We start from the raw sequence: 19,037 nt of genomic DNA, 5'->3' as shown, positions 1-19,037 counted from the left end.
CCCCCCATGATAGTGACAGTGAAATCCAAACAGAGGGAAGTGTGCAGAAATTGTATTGCCATTGCCTGCAGCTGACACTGATATGCAGTAGCAGCAGCAGCAACAACAAAAACAACAATGTAAAGAAGCCAAAGAGCAATTAAACAGCAAAATGTTGCAACAAGAACAAGAAGAAGAAGATGGAGAAGCGCGTTAAAAGACAACCTTTCACTTGATATACTCACTTAACAACTGCAAATGGCATTTGTTTTTTCCATTACTTCTTGCAAATTAACTTGAAGATTATTATTTAAAAGACTCTTGTTTCGAGCAATATACGTAGATTTTATTTAACATTGTTAGTTTTACTCAAAGAGTAAAAACCAACTTCAATATGAAGGGGCTATTAACTAGCTTTTAGCCAAAGCTCCGCGATTCAAGAGCCAAGGCAAAACGAGTGCTATATGCTTGCGATAGCGAGGATTTGCATGTAGAGGACACAGAGTATCATCTCCTGGCTCAGAGGGCTTCAAAAGATTGGCCAAACTACCAGAATCTTTGGGATCCAGTAAAACGAATCCCATCACACCAGTTGCCACAGAGTAACCTTTATGTATGAAAAAAATATAAATATTGTAATTATGTTTACAACTTATAAGGATAAATGGAGTTACCATAAGTGCCATGCCTCAAAATCGTCATATGCAACTCACGTAAAGTGGGCAACGGTTTGGTATACTTGAGTAATTTTAAATTTTCCACAATTTTGTCATGATAGTATTTGATGTAGTGATCAAATTTGCTTATTTTATCTTCCAGCTTGGTGGAAGACAGCAGAAAGTAGACAAGATCATTTGCCACATTGGCATATTTCGATAATTGAAAGTCAACAAAGTAAGTATCTTTGATGGTATCAGAAGAGGAATCATATTGGAACATGATGTTATTAGACCAACAATCACCATGATTCAATACATTCAATTCGTTGGGATCTATTTTGCCCATGCCCATCATTTCATTGGTCAAATGTGGTTGCAGGTTTTTCTACATAACAAAGAATAGAAATATTTATATTATTTTGAATAGAAATTCTTTGTGTTTCGTTTCTTTCTTACCACTTGCTCGAAATATTCATCTTTGCCTTCATAGGTGGCACAGCATTTCATAAATTTGGCCGACAAACCCCGATTAATCATATCCAACATGGGACGATTTGCCTCCTTGTATAGACCACTTATCATGGCTTCGGGATAGGAGCCCTTATTCGCCACCCGGACTACTGAAGCTGCATGCCATTGGGCCATTTTCTCAAGAACATTTTCGGTATGTTTTTGATCCAAACCCTCGAGCCGATTGACATTCTTGAAATTCTGAGGCCGCAAATCCTCCAGCAACACATAGTTACCCACGGCCTCTTTCAGTTTATAATAGCGGGGACCAAACTTGATATCCACTCCAACATCGTGGTACAATTTCTCCAGTTCTGGTATTATGTTCTCATAGATATTACATTCGGTATCAAAAATATTAGATCTCTGAAACAGTTCCCGTTGATGAGGCAATTTAATCATATAAGAAATCGGTTTAATTGACCCATCTGCAAGCAAATGAAATACAGAAAAGGAATTCAAAAAGGTAGATCCGACAACAAACTGCTGATAGTTTGAAGCAGAGATAAGACACTCTCAAACTGCCAACTACGTTGGCTAGTGTACAGAAGAAGAAGAGATCTCCACTTACCTTTCAGCTCCACTTCGATTTCGATGCGCAGCATCAAAGTTTGATAGTTTTCACCAGCTGTGGTTCCAGCATTGACCTTAAAACTTTTCGTCTTCAAATATTCGGCGACATTCGTTTCAAGTAACTCGGTGAAAATCTCCGCCTTCAGCCAATCTGGCACCTGACTGCTGTTTGTAGCACTTGCAGACATTTTTATTAGTTTTACTAATTGAATGAAATTTTTGGTTACAGCAACACTTTACCACAAATATCGAAGAAAATACTGTGTGTGTGTGTGTGTTCTCTTGCCTACCCCAAAACGCAACTGGTTATAAACAATTGTCTAAACAAGTTTTGCGGCCAAACAATTTTGTTGTTTTCAAAAGCATGTGAAATTATAGGTAGAATTTGTTTTATGCGCGGGCGCCAAATGTCTGTAGGGGGGGTATTACAGATATCTATGAACATTATCAGTGTTTAATATTATTAGAGTTAACATTGTTGACGTTTTGTTTACTATCTCACTCTCACTATCGGTGCTTCCACGGCATTCAATCTCTCTTTCGCACCCCTTTTGTTTTTGCTCACCTTCACATTTCTGTATTTTGTGTAATTATGAGAGCTTTTCATGTTGCTTGAACAAACAAAACAAAAAAAAAGAATAATATTATGATTTTTAACTGGTTTGTCATGCTTGTTTATCTGCTCTCTTGGCTCTCTCCCTCCTGTTATCGCCAACTGTCTTTCTATGGCCTTTAATCTATCTCTCTTTCGCACTTCTTTGTTTATGTTCACCTTCTCATTTCTGTTTATTGTGTAATTTTGAAAGCTTTTTTTAGCCACTCGTCCAAAAGTTTGCCCAGCCATATGGAAATGGGTCATCAAAGTTAATGGCATTATCATTTAATCGAAATGTATTGTTAGAGCTTATACGACTTTGTGTTACCCATTGACTGCCCTCTTTTAGCTTCTAACCTTTCCAAAAATTGTTCAAATACTTTAATAAAATTTATTAAAATTGATAATAAGCTCTAATGCAATCGATTTTTATCTACTTTCTTCGGACTAAAAGCAAATGCCAGTTGATATTATTAATATGTGTGCCTTATCTTTCCAAAAGCGGATATGAAAATGAAATACGGTAACTAGATTATCTTTTAAACAGGCAACAGAAACCATTTTCTGGGCTAAAATGATTTTGGTAGAGCAAAATCAATATGCTAAGTCTCCAGATGTTTGCCTAAACAAACAAAGCCTCTGGACAGGAGGCGAAATTTGTTTTAATTCCTTTAACCCTTGATATTAGCCGGTTTTCCCATTTGATGCTATCAGAGCTGTCATGTGGGTAAATGTGCCACACCCATGTTGAATTAACTAAAACTAGAAAGAGCGGAGAATGTCATTGTTATATTAGTAGCGAAATGTCAGTCTCATTATGCCTTTGATTCATTCTATGCGCTATTTAGGCACTAGTTCTTGGTGTGGTCCCTCCTATTTTTGTGTCAGTTGCATTCTGTTTACCAGGGGACTAGGTTCGTTTCCTAAACCATTTCCTTTACCCTTCAATTTGGCATCGTAGCCCGTTGCATTTGTTGGTCAACAAGCTCTTGGCATCAGAGGCATTCATTATGGTTTTGTTTTTCTTTGGCAGTCCAGTTCAGTTGGTTTAGTTTTGGTTTCGTTTCGTATCGTTTGGGTTCTGGCATGCCTGGCATTTATTATGTTACCCTCAAGGACATTGAAGCAGTAGCAACAACAACATAACTAAGGCGTTGTCTGCCAGCAACACGCCCACAAAAATGACGTCTTTTGCTTTGCTTTTGTTTGCTTTGCACACAAAGTGTGATAAATTAATTCCTGTAACACACACACATACACTCACACAAATAAATGTCTATTTGAATGGTCATGTGTGTTGAGTATGTGTGTGTGTCTCTGAATATCCTTTTGTGCAAGTTTTGTTGCAACAGAATCTGCAGCTGATTGTGTTTGCAAAAATTGTCAACATTATTTCATACTCATGGCAGAAAACAGAAAAACTCATGTAATCAGTTTATAGAGACGTCTTCGAGATACCCTGCACAATCTTAACAAAAGGACCCCAGAAACTGTTAGTGTATTGGCTTCTATTGACAGTCCTGTAACCCCAAAAATATGTGTATAAGTTAATAGCTGGATTCTGCTTTGATCTGTATCTCTGTTCAGGTCTAGTTTATAACTACCAAGAGAAAACATGAATTAACTTGGCATACCAAACTTGTTCAGTGTTTAAAGGGTATAAAAATTTATTAACAAATATTTACAAAGATTTTGCCTAACCACCTTGAATCTTAAAGCCATCCTGAGGAGCAGCTGATGCTCCAAAAACAGCGCACGAAATGCGAAAATAAAAACTAAATGAAATGAAATGAAATGAAATGGTACTCTCTATCCAATCTGTGGCAATTGCACAGAGTCAATTGGGAGAGAGGGAAGAGATGGCCACTTGGGTCTGAAGGATGCAAGAAAGGAACGTTAGCACAAGGAAAGTGGCTCGTATTTCCTATCCAACTTGATGAAGCGTTAAGCATTGCTGCCAGGCTTGGGCCTGGGTCTGGCCTGTCTTGGCCAAACATCTGGCCAAAAGTAGTCTGAAAATGATTTTATTGAAGCACTCACCTTACTGCTCGCATATATAGACATACATACATATACTTATATAGTTTATAGTTTTCTTCTTCTCTTCTTTGAATGCCACTGACCGAACTAATGGAGCGCATTGCTCCATTTTCCTTCGCATCCTCCGGCCTGGGCCACATTGAGCCGCGAAGTTGTCTTTTAATCAAGCGCATTGCAATTTCGCTTGTGGCCATGGCACGGCAATGGCTTTGATGCCGACGCCAAATTAATCCCTTTGACATTTTCAAGGCTACATTTATTTTGGATATTTATGATCTCCCTCCCCTCTCTCTCTCTCTCTCTTTCTGTCACTGTCTATCTTATTTTTTCGCACTCACAATGCCGCGTAATTGCGGCAAATCCTTTTGCTGACACAAAGAGCGCCATTTATTTGTCGTTTTCATTTTGCATTCGCATTTTTGTTTTTGTGTTTTTGGCTCTATTCTATTTGTTTGTTTGTTTTTTATTCTGTTAACACAAATTTGTTTGTTAAGCCACGCCTCACGCGTCTCCACTATCTGCAGCGTGCCACTAAAATGTTTTTTTGTCAACGATATGTAAAATGCTTGGCTTATCCGGATTACCAAATGCTGAGCTTACAAAGAGCCGAAGCCCCCTACACTTTCCCTACACACACACAGACACAATTTAAAACTGTAACTTAACCATGACAGGATTGGTTCAATAAGGCAGAAAGAAAGCCAACCACACCATTAGACACAATGGAATTTTAGACGAAAATCCTTAAGGAAATTAGGGATAAGCCCTACAATCGACCAATAACAAACAGACTTTCTTCTTAAGAATTCTTTGAGTAGTTTCCAGAGATCAATATAATTAGTTATTTCTTTTTGTGAGCATCTAATAGAAGCAGCACTTGAGGTGTGTGAGGTCAGTTAAAAATTACTCATACGCCTACTTGCAAAAGGGAACAGATTTCGCTGGTGGTCCTCCTTTCCATGCTGATACTAAAAAGTGTAGTAATATTGCTTAACCCACTGATAAATACTTGCTTATTACTGCGGCTTCTGTCGCACACTGAGTGTGGTATAATCATGACGAGAGTCCTTCCTTTTGTTGGCCCATCCATCAACTTGGTTGTATGCCATACAATTTTCAACATAATGCCAAAATTTATTACACAATTGTCGCTGTAACGATAGCCCATAAAAGAAAGAAAAACACTCTTCAACTCATCTCACTTTCTCTCTCTCTCTCTCTTTCTCTGTCCTTGTCCTGGGAACAGCCAGTGAGAATAATATTTATTGCCCACTGAACTCTACACTATTTCTCAGCTAAACTCATTCATTTCTCTTTTGCACCATTCCATTTCGTTTTCTTTGTTTTTCTCATTGGGGGATTCTTTTTCGCATGTTGATACACTTTCTATAGGGTATATTCACTCACAAAGAACTCAAAAAACCCCAAAAATGTAACTCTATCTCAATCCTTTAAATTAAACAGTCTTAATACCAACTTTTGTTTTAGTTTTCCCTCTCACATACATAGAACCTAGAGATTCAAGTTCTAGGACTTTTTACTTATTCAGAAGATGAAAAATATCAAAATTTTATATTTCCTTTCCTTTCTTAAGGGTAATCAAACGGCCTTAACTATTAAATAAAGCAAAATGTAGAGTTTTTCTTTGTTAGTTTTTATTGTTTCAAGGACCAAGAGAGAATTGAGACTTGAGGAATGGGCCAAATTAATTCAGTAGTTTGTAATTAATATGCATTGAATAAAATTAGCTACAAACGAAAGCGACTCGTCTTGTTTTTTTTTATTCTTTTATTTATTGAAGTTTATTACTAAAAATTTAAATTAAAATTGTATTTTGGTATTGGAAATACATATACATCTTCAGATACATAGTTAGTATTTTGTAATTTCAATTGTAATCTCGTTTAGCATTTTTCATTGCAGCTTGCAGAGGAGAGAGTAAAATGTTTTTGCAAAGTATTTTTTGTTTTCTTCTTTTTTATGTTGTTATAATGCACTTTTTTTAATTGGCACAAAGTCACGACATAGTTAAGCCAAACAAAAACAACAAAACGCCACACAACAACAACAAATGATGCTTAATATAATGAAAATTAAAATTAATACAATTTATCTTTTCACAAGTTAATTAAAATGACAAAATGTCACAAATGTTTAATCGAAATGTTTTATAATATATGCAAAAATGATTATACTATAATTAATAATACATATAATAATTTTTAAATGATTCAAAATTATTGCAAGCATTTCTGACTTTATTTTTTTGTGGTTTTCTTTTTTTTTTTTTTTTTTTTGTTTTGGAGGAACTAACATTTAACAATTATGTTTGTTACATAGTTAAGCCAAACAAAAACAACAAAACGCCACACAACAACAACAAATGATGCTTAATATAATGAAAATTAAAATTAATACAATTTATCTTTTCACAAGTTAATTAAAATGACAAAATGTCACAAATGTTTAATCGAAATGTTTTATAATATATGCAAAAATGATTATACTATAATTAATAATACATATAATAATTTTTAAATGATTCAAAATTATTGCAAGCATTTCTGACTTTATTTTTTTGTGGTTTTCTTTTTTTTTTTTTTTTTTTGTTTTGGAGGAACTAACATTTAACAATTATGTTTGGTTTTGTTTTGGTTTTTTCTGTTGCTGTTTTTTTTCACACTTATCATTTGCTGTAAATACAATAATTATATATATATATATATATAGTGGAAAGCCTTAGAACTAATTTCTATGTAGTTTTTCTTTTATTTTATTTTCTTTATAGTTCTGTATGGATTTGTTGAACATATATGTATGTATTTATCATTTTAGTTTTTATTTAAGTATTTCTTATTATTTGTAAATAATTTAAAAATGGAATCGCAAATCTGCTGCTAGTATAAGAAAATCGTTTAGAACTTTATCTTTATATATATTTATATATATATGTATGTATATGTTTAACGTAACTTTATACGTGTTTGGTTTTTTTTTCTTCTTCTAATTTGTTGTTGGTTTTCATTGCATATAATTCTAAATAATTCTAATAATTATCTTTGCTCGATTTATGGTTTATACCCTAAGTCATATGCCGAATTGGTTTTGTATTAGATATTAGCTGAATACTTTCGTTTCGTTTTGGTTTTCGTTTTTCGTTTTATTTCTTTAGTATTATTAATTATTTAGAATTTCATGTACAGAGTGAAAATTTTGCTTCGTGTTAATTGAGAATTTTCAATTTTGATTTGAGTTTTCGTTTTTATATACTATATAATTCGTCCCACCTTAAAATTACATATTAGATGAGAGTAAACCAAACACATCAAAAAAAAAATCATTATCATTAGCCAAAAAAAATTCCATAATTCTATATTACAACAAATTCCAAAGTCACAGACCCCAAAATATACTCACTGTGACTTTGCAAATTGTGTAATCGAAAACAAAATCGAAAAAAGTTTCTTATAAGCAAACTATCAAATACTCTGCATATTTATTTGCAGTTGCCAGGAATAAATGTCTTTGCCTTACATGGCTTCCTTTGTCAAATTGCTTGCTAAGGCCAAGAAATAGACTGAAAACCTTATATGAACTGATTTGTAATAAGCAGGGTATTGGAAATTCTGCTTACAAGATTTTAGCTCAAGTATTTATATAGCAAAAGTTGATGACCAATCTATAATGCTGGTAACTGTAAAAGAGAGCTCCCATGACGTCCAATCAAATATTTTGACTTTAGGCCAAGAAAAGTTTCTTGAAAATAAGATTAGGATCCTTAAGTGACTCCGTTCCTTAACCCACAGATGGGATCTCTCCTGTTTGCATGGTGTGGGTGGGTATATTATTCAACTATTTGATTTCGTTTTTATAATATTATCTTTTCGCTTTTATATTGTAACATGTGATTAATTTAAGTTCTATTTTGAAATTTTTCAGCTTTCAATCAATTATCTAGAAAGACTTTTAATATTACTATCTCATATATGAGTTTGGGTGTGTGTGTGTTGATCTCTACTTAGATATACATTCAATGGTTTTTTTTAGGCAGAGTTAATGTTTATTTAATGCTCTTTTATGCAGTTTTCCATTAGCTTTCGTTGCTACAATTTTAAATGTTTTATATCTTTACTCTTATTAAATTTCTTTGCGTTTCGTTTTTGTTTTTTAGGTTTCTTGTGGGAAGACAGTGAGAATTACAAGCTTCAAACATATAGATATCAAATAAGAAAATTTTTGCTTGAATTTTGTGTGTATGAGAATAAATTATATATATAGTTTATGTATTCGAACAATGTCAGAAATTTTATTTGATTAGGTCCCGTTCACAGAATTCGTTTATTTTTCTTTTTTAAAACTTATAAATGCTAAATATTGGAATCGTTTTGTTTTTCATTATTTTTATTTTTATAATACACTGATAAATGAGAACAAAACAAATCGGAAATTGTAATTGAACCACAATATAATTGAAATTTAACGTCTTCCATTGAAACGATTAACTAAAGTTGGCCAAATAATCGACATCAGGGGTAAGATCAACAAGAGAGTGGAATAGGCAAATTGAGTAGCTGAATTGCATCCATCTTCTGTGCAGCAATAGGTTTGGGTTTCCCAAATTTCTGAATGGAAAATAAATTACCAAAAAAAGTTCCCTTTAACCATATATTTTTGTAACTATTCAACAGAAAATGCAAACAAAATATTAGTTATACATTTTCCTTTTGTAAACATTTATCTAATCGGAAGAGAAACATAAATATTTATTTGCATTTTCACTGCATATAGTATAGGCGGATCTATGGCTATAAAGTGTCCCTTAAAGTACGCAGGGGGTAGGTCAAAAAATTGGCGTTTTTAAACAAATAAAGAAATTTCAGAATAATAGTCAAAGCAAACATAAATGAACGCTCTTCTAGTCCATTGCATACTGTAAGGGGCAGAGTTCCCACTATTCCCCTCCTGGACCCATAAGCCCTAAATGATTGTCACTCACCTTTCTCCACACATTCGGTGGCACAATCGCGCACAGTTGACAGCTCGCTCACATATTTCTGAAATGAAGAATATTAAATTAGTTAACACGAAAATATTTCATATTGGATAATCGACAATTTTTGTCGTTATGCAAATACATACAAAATATTGTATAAATTGTGTCAACATGGCGTATGGATGATTACATAAAGTCGTATTTGCACGTGTGCCGCCTTTTGGGCCATTAAAAGTGTCAATTACCACATTTTCATATTGATGTCATCAAATATTAGCGAACAAACTCTTTCAACAAAACTGAATCGTGTGACCGAACGAACAAAGACACATCAAACAGAAGGCAAATGAAATCAAATAAAATTTTAAACATTTATTTCTTTCATTTCTTTTTTGCTTCACCGTTGCACATTTGTTTTAATAGTTTATCCCCAATGTTAAATATTTATGTAGATTGTTATCAAAACTTATCAATTGCATTTGCAATTCCGCATGGCAATGCGGTCAAATAGTTCATTTTATTATTAATTCATTTGGCTTAAATACGTTTCACAATAAATTAAATGCAATTATCAGCATATTACATAATTAATTGTGGCTTTGGTTGAGATATATGCAAAAAGAGGAGCCGCCCATAATTTAGTAAAATTTTGACACAAACAAATAAAAGGAGCAAACAATGGACAACGTATTCAAAAATTTACCACATAAATATGGGGATATTTGAATATTTAACGAGAATTTGAGAATCCTATTTATAAACAAATTGAATTTGTTAATTTAAACGTTTGTTGTATTTATTTGTGTAGACCAAAGCAGAATACTTCCCACCCATTGCCTGACCGTATATTCTGAAAGATTTGAGGGGTCGTGACGAGCGATAACTCTAAACCGAATGGGAGGAGATTATAATTCGAATCAGTGCCAAGGGTTGAAAATAATCGTTATAACAGATCTTCTGATGAAAGAGGGGAACTTCAGCTGTTATTTATGTAATTACCCTGTGATTAAATGAAACTGGACATTTTTAGTTCTTTTGAGCGATTCAAAGTCTAAAATAAAGTTGTATATGTAATTTAGTTTGGTATATTATTTCTGCATATCTTTGTTTCAACCCCAAATATAAGTCACTCAGAGCACGAAAACATTTAATTGTATAATGTCATTTTATATTTGACATTTTGTATTTCACACACAGACCAAGAAATGGGCAGTTAAAATGCCATCAATTGTGTGCAACTAAACTATGCTAAATCAACTTTTGATGCTCCTTTAACGACAGGTTCGTGAGTTCAACCACACACTCACACACCCAAATAATAAATAAACATAAAACACATAATACAAAACACTGCATAATGTACGTAACAATCTGCAATCTCTCTCCTGGTTTTATTTTAGAATATGCTTTTGACATTAAAGTTTACGAGCAACCTAAAAGGACACTAAAAACTGAGGAGCACAGAGATAGGCCCCGGGTGCAACAGAGTCATAAAGGATTTTACTGTATGTATCTACACACGACTGAGTTTGAAATCTTTTTGCTTCCCTCTAGCGAGTAAATTGAAATCTAGAAGTGGAGCTACTTGTTGCCAAAGCACTCATTTTTTTGCGGTCCATTAAGCAAATAATAAACTTGTTCAATAATTACCAAGGCATTGCCCCCCAGTGTCCCTAACCGTAATCATATCTTCATCATCATCTTCCTTGTGCATGTGCATCATGTGTAAGTGTTATTATTTAACCGCAACACGGTAACAATGCACCTGCAACCAGAACTACCAGCATAAGCATCTTACAATGGTAAACGCCCCAGGATAGGCAATACAAAACACGTGTTCACGCTGCTGCAGCTTATGCTGGGCCCAGTGCAAGCACTTAACCCACTTAATCGATTCAGGGAGAATGAGGCAGACACAATCTGCAGCAAGTTGTAGTCCCAAATGCCTCAAAACTGCCTCCCTATGTCTCCAACCAACCAAACAACCAACCATCCAACCAAGCCAAAGCTAAGCCATTTCACAGCACTTAACAACTTTTGCGTGCTCCTCGCCCATTTATTGCAACAAATTTCATGGCATTTGCAGCTGGCAATGGCCACACAGGCACAGACACAGAGAGAACATTGGCAGCTCATTGTTTATGTAGGTTTCCTGACCGCTTTTATAACCCAATGCACTTTACTGAACATCAGCCCATCAGCCCTTCAGCCTAGCCCAGCCCGCTCCTACTCCCACTTCCACTCGCAATCCCATCTAACAGCCCATCTAAAAGACGACAAGACAATTGTGGTCCCTGCTCATCTTCATTTCAGACCATAACCATAATGTTGACTTATTAAAATGGCACCACACCTAACACACATTATACCTACTTGTAATAGAATGCACAGTTGTATGTACCATGTAGATATATATCTTGAACAATGTTTGTGCATAATTCGTGTCAAGCAACCCAAGAGGGTAAGGGCAAATAGTAAGGTAAAAAAGGGTTAGCTCATTATGTAGGACCACAGAATGCGTTTATCTTGTGCGGATTTGTTAAATGTGTCACACGAATGGCTCCTTAAACAAAATGAAACATGATAATTTACTAGTACAGGACCTCTGCAAAAAATGGTGATTATAAAGCAAGGAATATTTATAAAGTTTACACTTGGAAACCCATTTGGAAATTTTAGTTTAAAAGGGAAATCTAATGTTGAACTTTTACCATTTTTGAACAGATCCAAAGTTCCACAATCTCGTGTCTTATACTGACTCGCTCATGCTTATATGAATATCCTTTGATTTGTAATAAATTCTGCCAGTGAAATACTTAAAAAGAAGTTGGCGTTGAAATCCTTACCCTAAGCCTTACTTAGTTTCCAACTTAATTGGCTCCAAAAATTGTTATGCCACTTACAAGTGATTTCTCAGCAAAATCAACTTAAAAGTTTTGCCATTTTTACATTTCCACTTCTATCCCCGGTAATAATTCTCTTTACAACTTTTTCGCATGAAGTTGAAATCTTGGTAAACTCCGCTTACCATAAATATCTGGGCGCTTAGCTACAAAAGATTTATGCAACTGGCCTAGTTTAAAATGAAATGCAGAGACAGCACCAACAACAATAACAACAACAGAAGAAAAAATGCAAAACTGCATGTTATTTGCTTGTTAGGCCAAAAGTTGCTAACCAAAAAATGGGGCAAAGAGTAGAAAGAATGTGATGCGAAACAAGACGAGAAAAAAAACCGCTGAGAGCAAAGCAATAATCTTAAGTCTGCCAGACACAGTAGAAGGACCTCAACTGTGTGCTTAGTGTTGTTTTAGTTGTGCTCTAGTTTCACTTAAGCTAGTTATATCATCTTAGCTTAGTTGTGATTTGAAGAAAACCAAAACAAAGACTAACCCCCAGAAGACCCACAATCCAAGAACGCAGCAGAGAGCGAGGCAACTGAGGCAACTGATGACGACGTTGATGATTTCAATTTTGCATGCAAGTGACGGGCAAAACGTACACACACTCACATAAAGAAAGGGCAAGAGACAGAGTGAGGCAGTGAGTGAGTGAGTGAGTGAGTGAGTGAGAGGGCGAACGATGGCGATGGCGGCGCAAGAATGAAAATGTAGAAAAGTGGTAATGACAGGAAAAGTACTGTCATTGCCAAGAAAATGAAGCAAAAAACGAAAAGCAGATGAAAAATGGGCGCGAGTGCCGAGGCAAGCAAATGAACGAGTGCCAACCAGCCATCCAGTCAGGCAGCCCATAACCCAACGTCATCAGCGGCAATGATGGCAAAGTTGGTTGGGCAGGTGCACAGACATTCACATACCAACATGATGGCATCGTCCTTAAGCCATTTATGAAAATTTCAAGTGTTTGCCCAGCAGGGCAAGGGACACAAGGCGAGGAGATAGGAACAAGGCAAGACGAAGATGCTCATATACACATACATATATCCATTTAAAGTACAACGACAACAAAAAATATAAAGATTATTTGCTTGAAATATGGAAGACATATGGCTGGCAAATCATTTGAGCCATATATATACGTCTTTGTGTGCCTTTTATGTGTGTGTGTGTGTGTGTGTTTGTGTGTGCGTCTGTAGATGTTTCTGTCTAATGCAATTCACATTTTCTTGGGCATCCAGAAAAGTATGCAACATTTCCTGGAACTGAAATGTAATAACTCAATCTTTTTGGCTTGTTGGCTTGTAAATACATTCGTTATTCCCATGAAATATTGAACGAGACCTAAAGATTGAAGAATATTTTGCATTGCTTGATGGCCAATCTATTCAGAATGAAACTTTGAAATGGCAAATGCTTCTTTTAGAATAAAGACAAATGAGTTTTCTTAACAATCTCTTGCAACGTTTCTCAGAATTTTAATGTTAACCTAAGCTTATTGGCTTTCTGGCTCTAAAGTATTAATATTGAAGCATTTATGACCAAGGCAATTAATCCATAATAAACATCTTGTTTAAGCGCATGAGCTGAGATCATTTTGCCAATCTAGTCACGAATTCAATTGTTAAATTCACTTAATCTTTCAAGAGCAACCAGAGCTTTGACATTAATTACTGAAACGTGACTTATTAGCTAAGTAAAGACGAAAAAAACAAATACATGGCCTTATAGTATTAATATAATAAATTCATACCAAATATTGTTAAATGAGAGTTTTTAACTTAAGGGACGCATATATGTCATAATTTTAGTTGATGATGTTCCATAAGAGCTACCAAAGAAAGAAATCGATAAATTGTCGATTGCAGACTTTTGCAGACTCAAACGTCCACGTCCTACATACATATATATTTAGATCCACCACTGACTTTCGAATTTTCTCTAAGTGTACGAAAAGTGAAATGGAAGTGTTAAAAGGATTCTGTTTGCTGAATGTAGAAGTGCAAAAAATATTCTCTTCGAGTGTGAATATATACGAGATGTGTGTGTGTGTGTGTGTGTTCGTCTGTGTCACATTTAAGAGTCGCCTTCAATTATTAAAGCAAAAATATGCCCAGATGTGCCAACAGTGGCAGGTGAAGGAAAGAAAGACTGCTCCTTTCTCTCCAGCCAAACAGCCTTGAGCTCACGCTTCAGTTGCCGCATTCAATGAGCACACAGAAAACTGTCTACACTGTATATAGTATATAGTATATGTATGGGATAGTATATATGTAGCTGTGCTGTAAGAGGACGACTGCCGCTCCATTATCAAAATGCAATTTCATCAATGCTGGCTTTGAGACCCCCGAAAATCCAGACCAACAGCAAAAACAACAACAAGAGAAACCAACCAACCAACCAAAAAAAAAAAAAAAAACGGCTAGAGAAAATTTTCGTCTGAAATTTGATTTTCTTTCTAAAAGTGAACGTTGCACTCTCATGCAGGCTTAGGCCACCAGAACCAGCAGCAGAAGCATCAGCATCAGCAGAAGGAGCAGCACCCGTTCAAGTAGTAGGACCAAAATGCACAAAGAGAGCAGCCTTCAGCCAGTTTTTTGCCACATAGTAAATATTTTGCAAGTGCAATTTGCTGTTGTTGTAACATGCAAACCATGCACCAGGAATAAACTTTTCTTTCTTTCGGTTTCCATTTTTTTTTTGCATGTACACATATATGTGCATTTAGATGGATATATGTATATACATATAAAGCGGCGCCCTATCTATGGTTGCTGAAGTAATATGATTGCCAAAAAAAAAAGAAGGCAGAAGCTTCCTTTTGCCTGCGGGGCGTATACGTAATGCAATAAACTGATTTAGCTCACCCACAGCCATCTCCCTCTCTCCCACTCTGTGTATGAGTGTGTGTTACACTTATCTAGAAGCCAACAATCAAAAAGAGATTTATTTAAATTTAAATTGAGGTCGATTTTCACATACACAAAAAACAGTCACTTGATTCCTACTACATACAAAGAAAAACTTGGTTTATAAATAAATCATTTCTATTCTCCTAAAAAACTGAGATTGAGACAATTAGTAATACTACTTAATAAGTAAAAGGTTTCCTCGGTTTAGTAAAAGGAAAAACTGATAAAAATATTTCAAATTGGGAAACACTTTTTAACCAATTCTTGATTCATATTCATGAGCAATATGATAAGCTGTGGTATTTGATCATACGATTAACGAACTTCAACTTCGAAAGATCTTCAACAAATCTAACCACGCAATTTCATAAAAATTGAGTTAACATTTTAAGGAACTTTATCAAACCGGTGCGAAAATGATTTAAATTTGGATTGGCAAAAAATAAATAATTTATCTTTTGATGTGAAATTTTTGTAATGTAATATTATCATTTTTTGTGCAAATTATTTTCACTCAGTTCACAATTTTGCTTTTACATTTGTTGCTTATCAAACAATAAAAGGCAGTCAAGTTATTAAATTTCATTTCGCACACGACGTTATGTGGTAATTGGCACTTTTGTTGACTTGTCTTCTACCCGCTCAATTGAATTCTCAATTGACTGGCAATATTTTTATGCCAAAAGTTAATTGTTATGTGCATGCATTTTGTATATTTAATGTTTAATTCTTTTAATGGTTTATTTGAACATTTTAAATGAAGCAATCATTGGTTTATGTTACCGAAATAATTCCAAGTCTAATGAAAATGTTTGGCCAACCAGATTTTACCATTTGTAGCCCAATTTGTGTGTACAGTTCGCTCTTAAGTAACATTATTCTAAATTCACCTTAGTTTTAATTGAGAAGAGTTGAAAATTCAAAATAAATTGTGTCGGATTTGCTCTTTGGCAATAAAACGTGTTCCATTTGGTCCGATGGGAATTGATGACATAAAAACCAAATGACACAGATAAAACTCTCTTGGTTTATCGTGGTTAGGCTTTGCTGGAACCACTAAGATTTTCGCTTGAGCGGCGATAACAAAAAACATTAAAAAACAACAATACCAACAACATAGCCACTAAACAAATGTGACCAAGAGAACAGATGCATTTGCGGCTTTTTGACTTGGAGCCGGACACAGACGACCGGCAGAACATGACACAAGAACAACAAACATCCCAAACGGAAGCCGGATGTATTGTCATTTATATACAATGGCATTGGTAGAGGCGGGAAAAGCTTCGCCTTATCGCACAGTGGCACAATGTCGATACTTCAAGTGTGCATTGGATGGACAAACAAAGCCATCTGCTGCGATTGTACACACTTGTTCGAGAGTTTATTCTCCACTTGCTCTCTATGCAGTTTCTTATATATGTATGTACATACATCAGGCCATTTCTATGTATGCCCATTATCGATTAGTCGGCTTCATGGACTCAGACTGGCCTTTTTCAATATACTTTTGCCTTACTTGCCGCTGCTTAGTGGTCATCGGAAGTTTCCTTTAGATTTCATGTGGCATTAGTTGCAAATAAAAGGAATAATCAATAGGATTCAGCTGAGGGGCGCAAGAGCATTTAAATTACCTGCCTGACTACAATGTACTAATTAGAAGTAATTAATATGCCACTTACAATTACAATTACTCAAATTAGAGAATTACCCTTTGTACAGCCCGTTTTCAATGTTAGACAGAACAAAGGCTAAACTGAAGATGAACAGAAGATGACAAGTTAACTTTACTATGTTTGGTTAGTAAGTTTGTTGATCGATTCCCCTTTGACTATGCCTATCTAAAACTACGAAAGTATCAACATTTTTGGACTACTTGTTTCTTTCAGACCACACTTAGCCCACAAAGAAGCACATTCTGTGAGACATTTCATGTTTCATACCATAAAATCCCAACCATGAACTAGCCAACACAACATTGATAGCCATTGGAACATAAAAGCATCGACTTTAGCAGCTGCTAACTTGTCAACATGCAATTGACACCGAAAATGACAACGTCTAGGAGGTTTCGCCACTCCCCTCCAGCACGGATTGACAAGGGGCAAAAACCATTAGTGCTGATGCAACACACAACACACAGTGACTCGTTGACTGATTGTGAATGGCTGAACTGGGGTCCGTAGTCTCTAGTCTCCTTCCCTTCCTCTTCCTTAGTGTTTCTTCTGTCAGGGATTCAAAAATACAATTCAGACTCATACATCATGATGCTTGGTTATCTTCTGATAATGGAGATGCTACAAAACGACAACTTAAAGACACATAACTCGGATATACACTGCTTCTAGGCATGAAGCAGTCCAATATCCAATGAAGCAGTTCAATATCGGAATATGATTAAAGTAATGAATTAAGTTTTCAAATTTCAGAAAAAACCATCTGGCACTCTGACATCGAGCGAAATTTTTCCAATAAAGCGAGGTAATCAATCATTTAAAAGATAACAAAATCTTATTCAAAAAAAATACTAAAGTTAAAGAGTTTTCTTTTTTTTCCCTTCATTAAGGGTTTGCCCTCTTAATAGTTGTACCTTTAAGTTTGAATATTTATTAAATGAAAGCGGCTTACACTTTGGTATTATGCAATCATAATGAAATCACTGAAATATTCATATTATAGATAGATAATATACAACGAATATTCAATAAGCAAAACTTGTGCACCATCTTCAAAGTTTGTCTACGTGCGCAAAAAGCCAGAGAGAGAAACTTTTGCTTTGGCATTAATTTGCGTTAATTTTAGCTAAAGAAAGGAAGGCCAAGAGCGTCAGTAGTCGTCGTAGCACCATTGCTATTGTAATTAAATTTGATAAATGATGGCCCGCAAAAGCAACTCCACCCCGCCCACCAAGGCAAAAGAGGGTGCCTTAGTCCTCGTTGTCGATGTGCCGACGGCTGGCACGTAGCCAGCTGGCGAGCTGTCGGGCTCTTTGCAAACTGTTCATGTGTAAATGATCTGCGATTGGCTTGAATTGGATTGTGCTAATTTCATCGAGCTGTTGACACACACACACACAGAGTGAGAGAAATTGACGATGACGACGTCGACGACACTGACAATTATGCGAATGCTTGGTTATACACTTTATGAGCTCGTTAAGGTGTGCGTGTATGTGTATGTGTGTGTGTGTGTTTTAGTGTCCATGTGTGCTCTAATTAATGGCTGCTAATTTATCGAAGAAGGCAACTGCAAAACCGAAAAAAACAGAGAGAAAACGAGACGAATCCTTTCATTTGCAACAGAACTTGATTAATGTCGGTGTTTATGCGGTTGTTGTTCTACTGTTTGGTCCTTGGACTTTTTGCGCAATGCCTGAAATTGTAAAATGGGCGGAAAATCGGTAATTAATTGCATGGCCCCGTAAAGTATGCAAAATAAAAGCCCAGACACAGCCCAGCCTTGAGTCTTCTGCGCATTAAGTATACGTCATGTTGTCTGTGTCTGTGTATGTGTGTGTGTGTGTTTGGCTACCCAACTCAAAATAAAAAGCCGCTGCTGTTCAAATGTAAATTGCAAAGCATTTAACATTTGCCAAAGAAGAAAAAACTCGGGAAAACAGATTTAAAAACAACTTAATTGATTTTTAATTGCCAAATTAAACACTTAACCAAAATGTTGCCAAAAAAATGAGAAGAGAAAAAACAAATCTCTGCCACAAAAAGGTTAAAGGAAACAACATATTTGACAAGCTTAAATATGTTCAATAAAAATGGCATTTTCTTGTTAAAAGTTTTGTTTTTTCGTATATGCAATTTTATTACCCATAAATACTAAATGTCAGAGTTAAACACACATTTTTTTTGCTTTTTTGTCAGGCCA

The 19,037-nt window shown here is 35.3% G+C and overlaps 2 protein-coding genes across 8 annotated transcripts in view; both read right to left on the bottom strand.

The window, feature by feature from the left end:
- Positions 1 to 389: 389 nt before the first annotated feature.
- Positions 390 to 1,909, bottom strand: LOC137583929 (uncharacterized). The gene is made up of 4 exons (XM_068299124.1): positions 1,720 to 1,909; positions 1,095 to 1,576; positions 654 to 1,023; positions 390 to 586 (listed from the first exon to the last, which is right to left on the bottom strand). The coding sequence occupies exons 1-4, from the start codon at positions 1,907 to 1,909 to the stop codon at positions 390 to 392; spliced, it is 1,239 nt and encodes a 412-aa protein (XP_068155225.1).
- A 4,212-nt stretch (positions 1,910 to 6,121) lies between these two features.
- The window catches only part of LOC137584500 (uncharacterized), a 34,016-nt gene continuing 21,100 nt past the window's right edge, over positions 6,122 to 19,037 (bottom strand). For all 7 annotated transcript variants that reach the window (XM_068299916.1, XM_068299923.1, XM_068299919.1 and 4 more), the window contains 2 exons: positions 9,353 to 9,410; positions 6,122 to 8,978 (listed from right to left, as the gene is read on the bottom strand). In XM_068299916.1, the coding sequence (XP_068156017.1) occupies positions 8,833 to 8,978; positions 9,353 to 9,410 (204 nt within the window). In that variant the 3' untranslated portion in view covers positions 6,122 to 8,832. The remainder of the gene's footprint in view (positions 8,979 to 9,352; positions 9,411 to 19,037) is intronic.

The sequence above is a fragment of the Drosophila tropicalis genome, unplaced genomic scaffold (assembly GCF_018151085.1).
Source record: "Drosophila tropicalis isolate 14030-0801.00 unplaced genomic scaffold, ASM1815108v1 contig_878, whole genome shotgun sequence".
NCBI classification, from domain to species: Eukaryota; Metazoa; Arthropoda; class Insecta; order Diptera; family Drosophilidae; genus Drosophila; species Drosophila tropicalis.
Note: the sequence above shows the minus strand (reverse complement) of the source record. Positions and strands in the feature narration are given on the sequence as shown.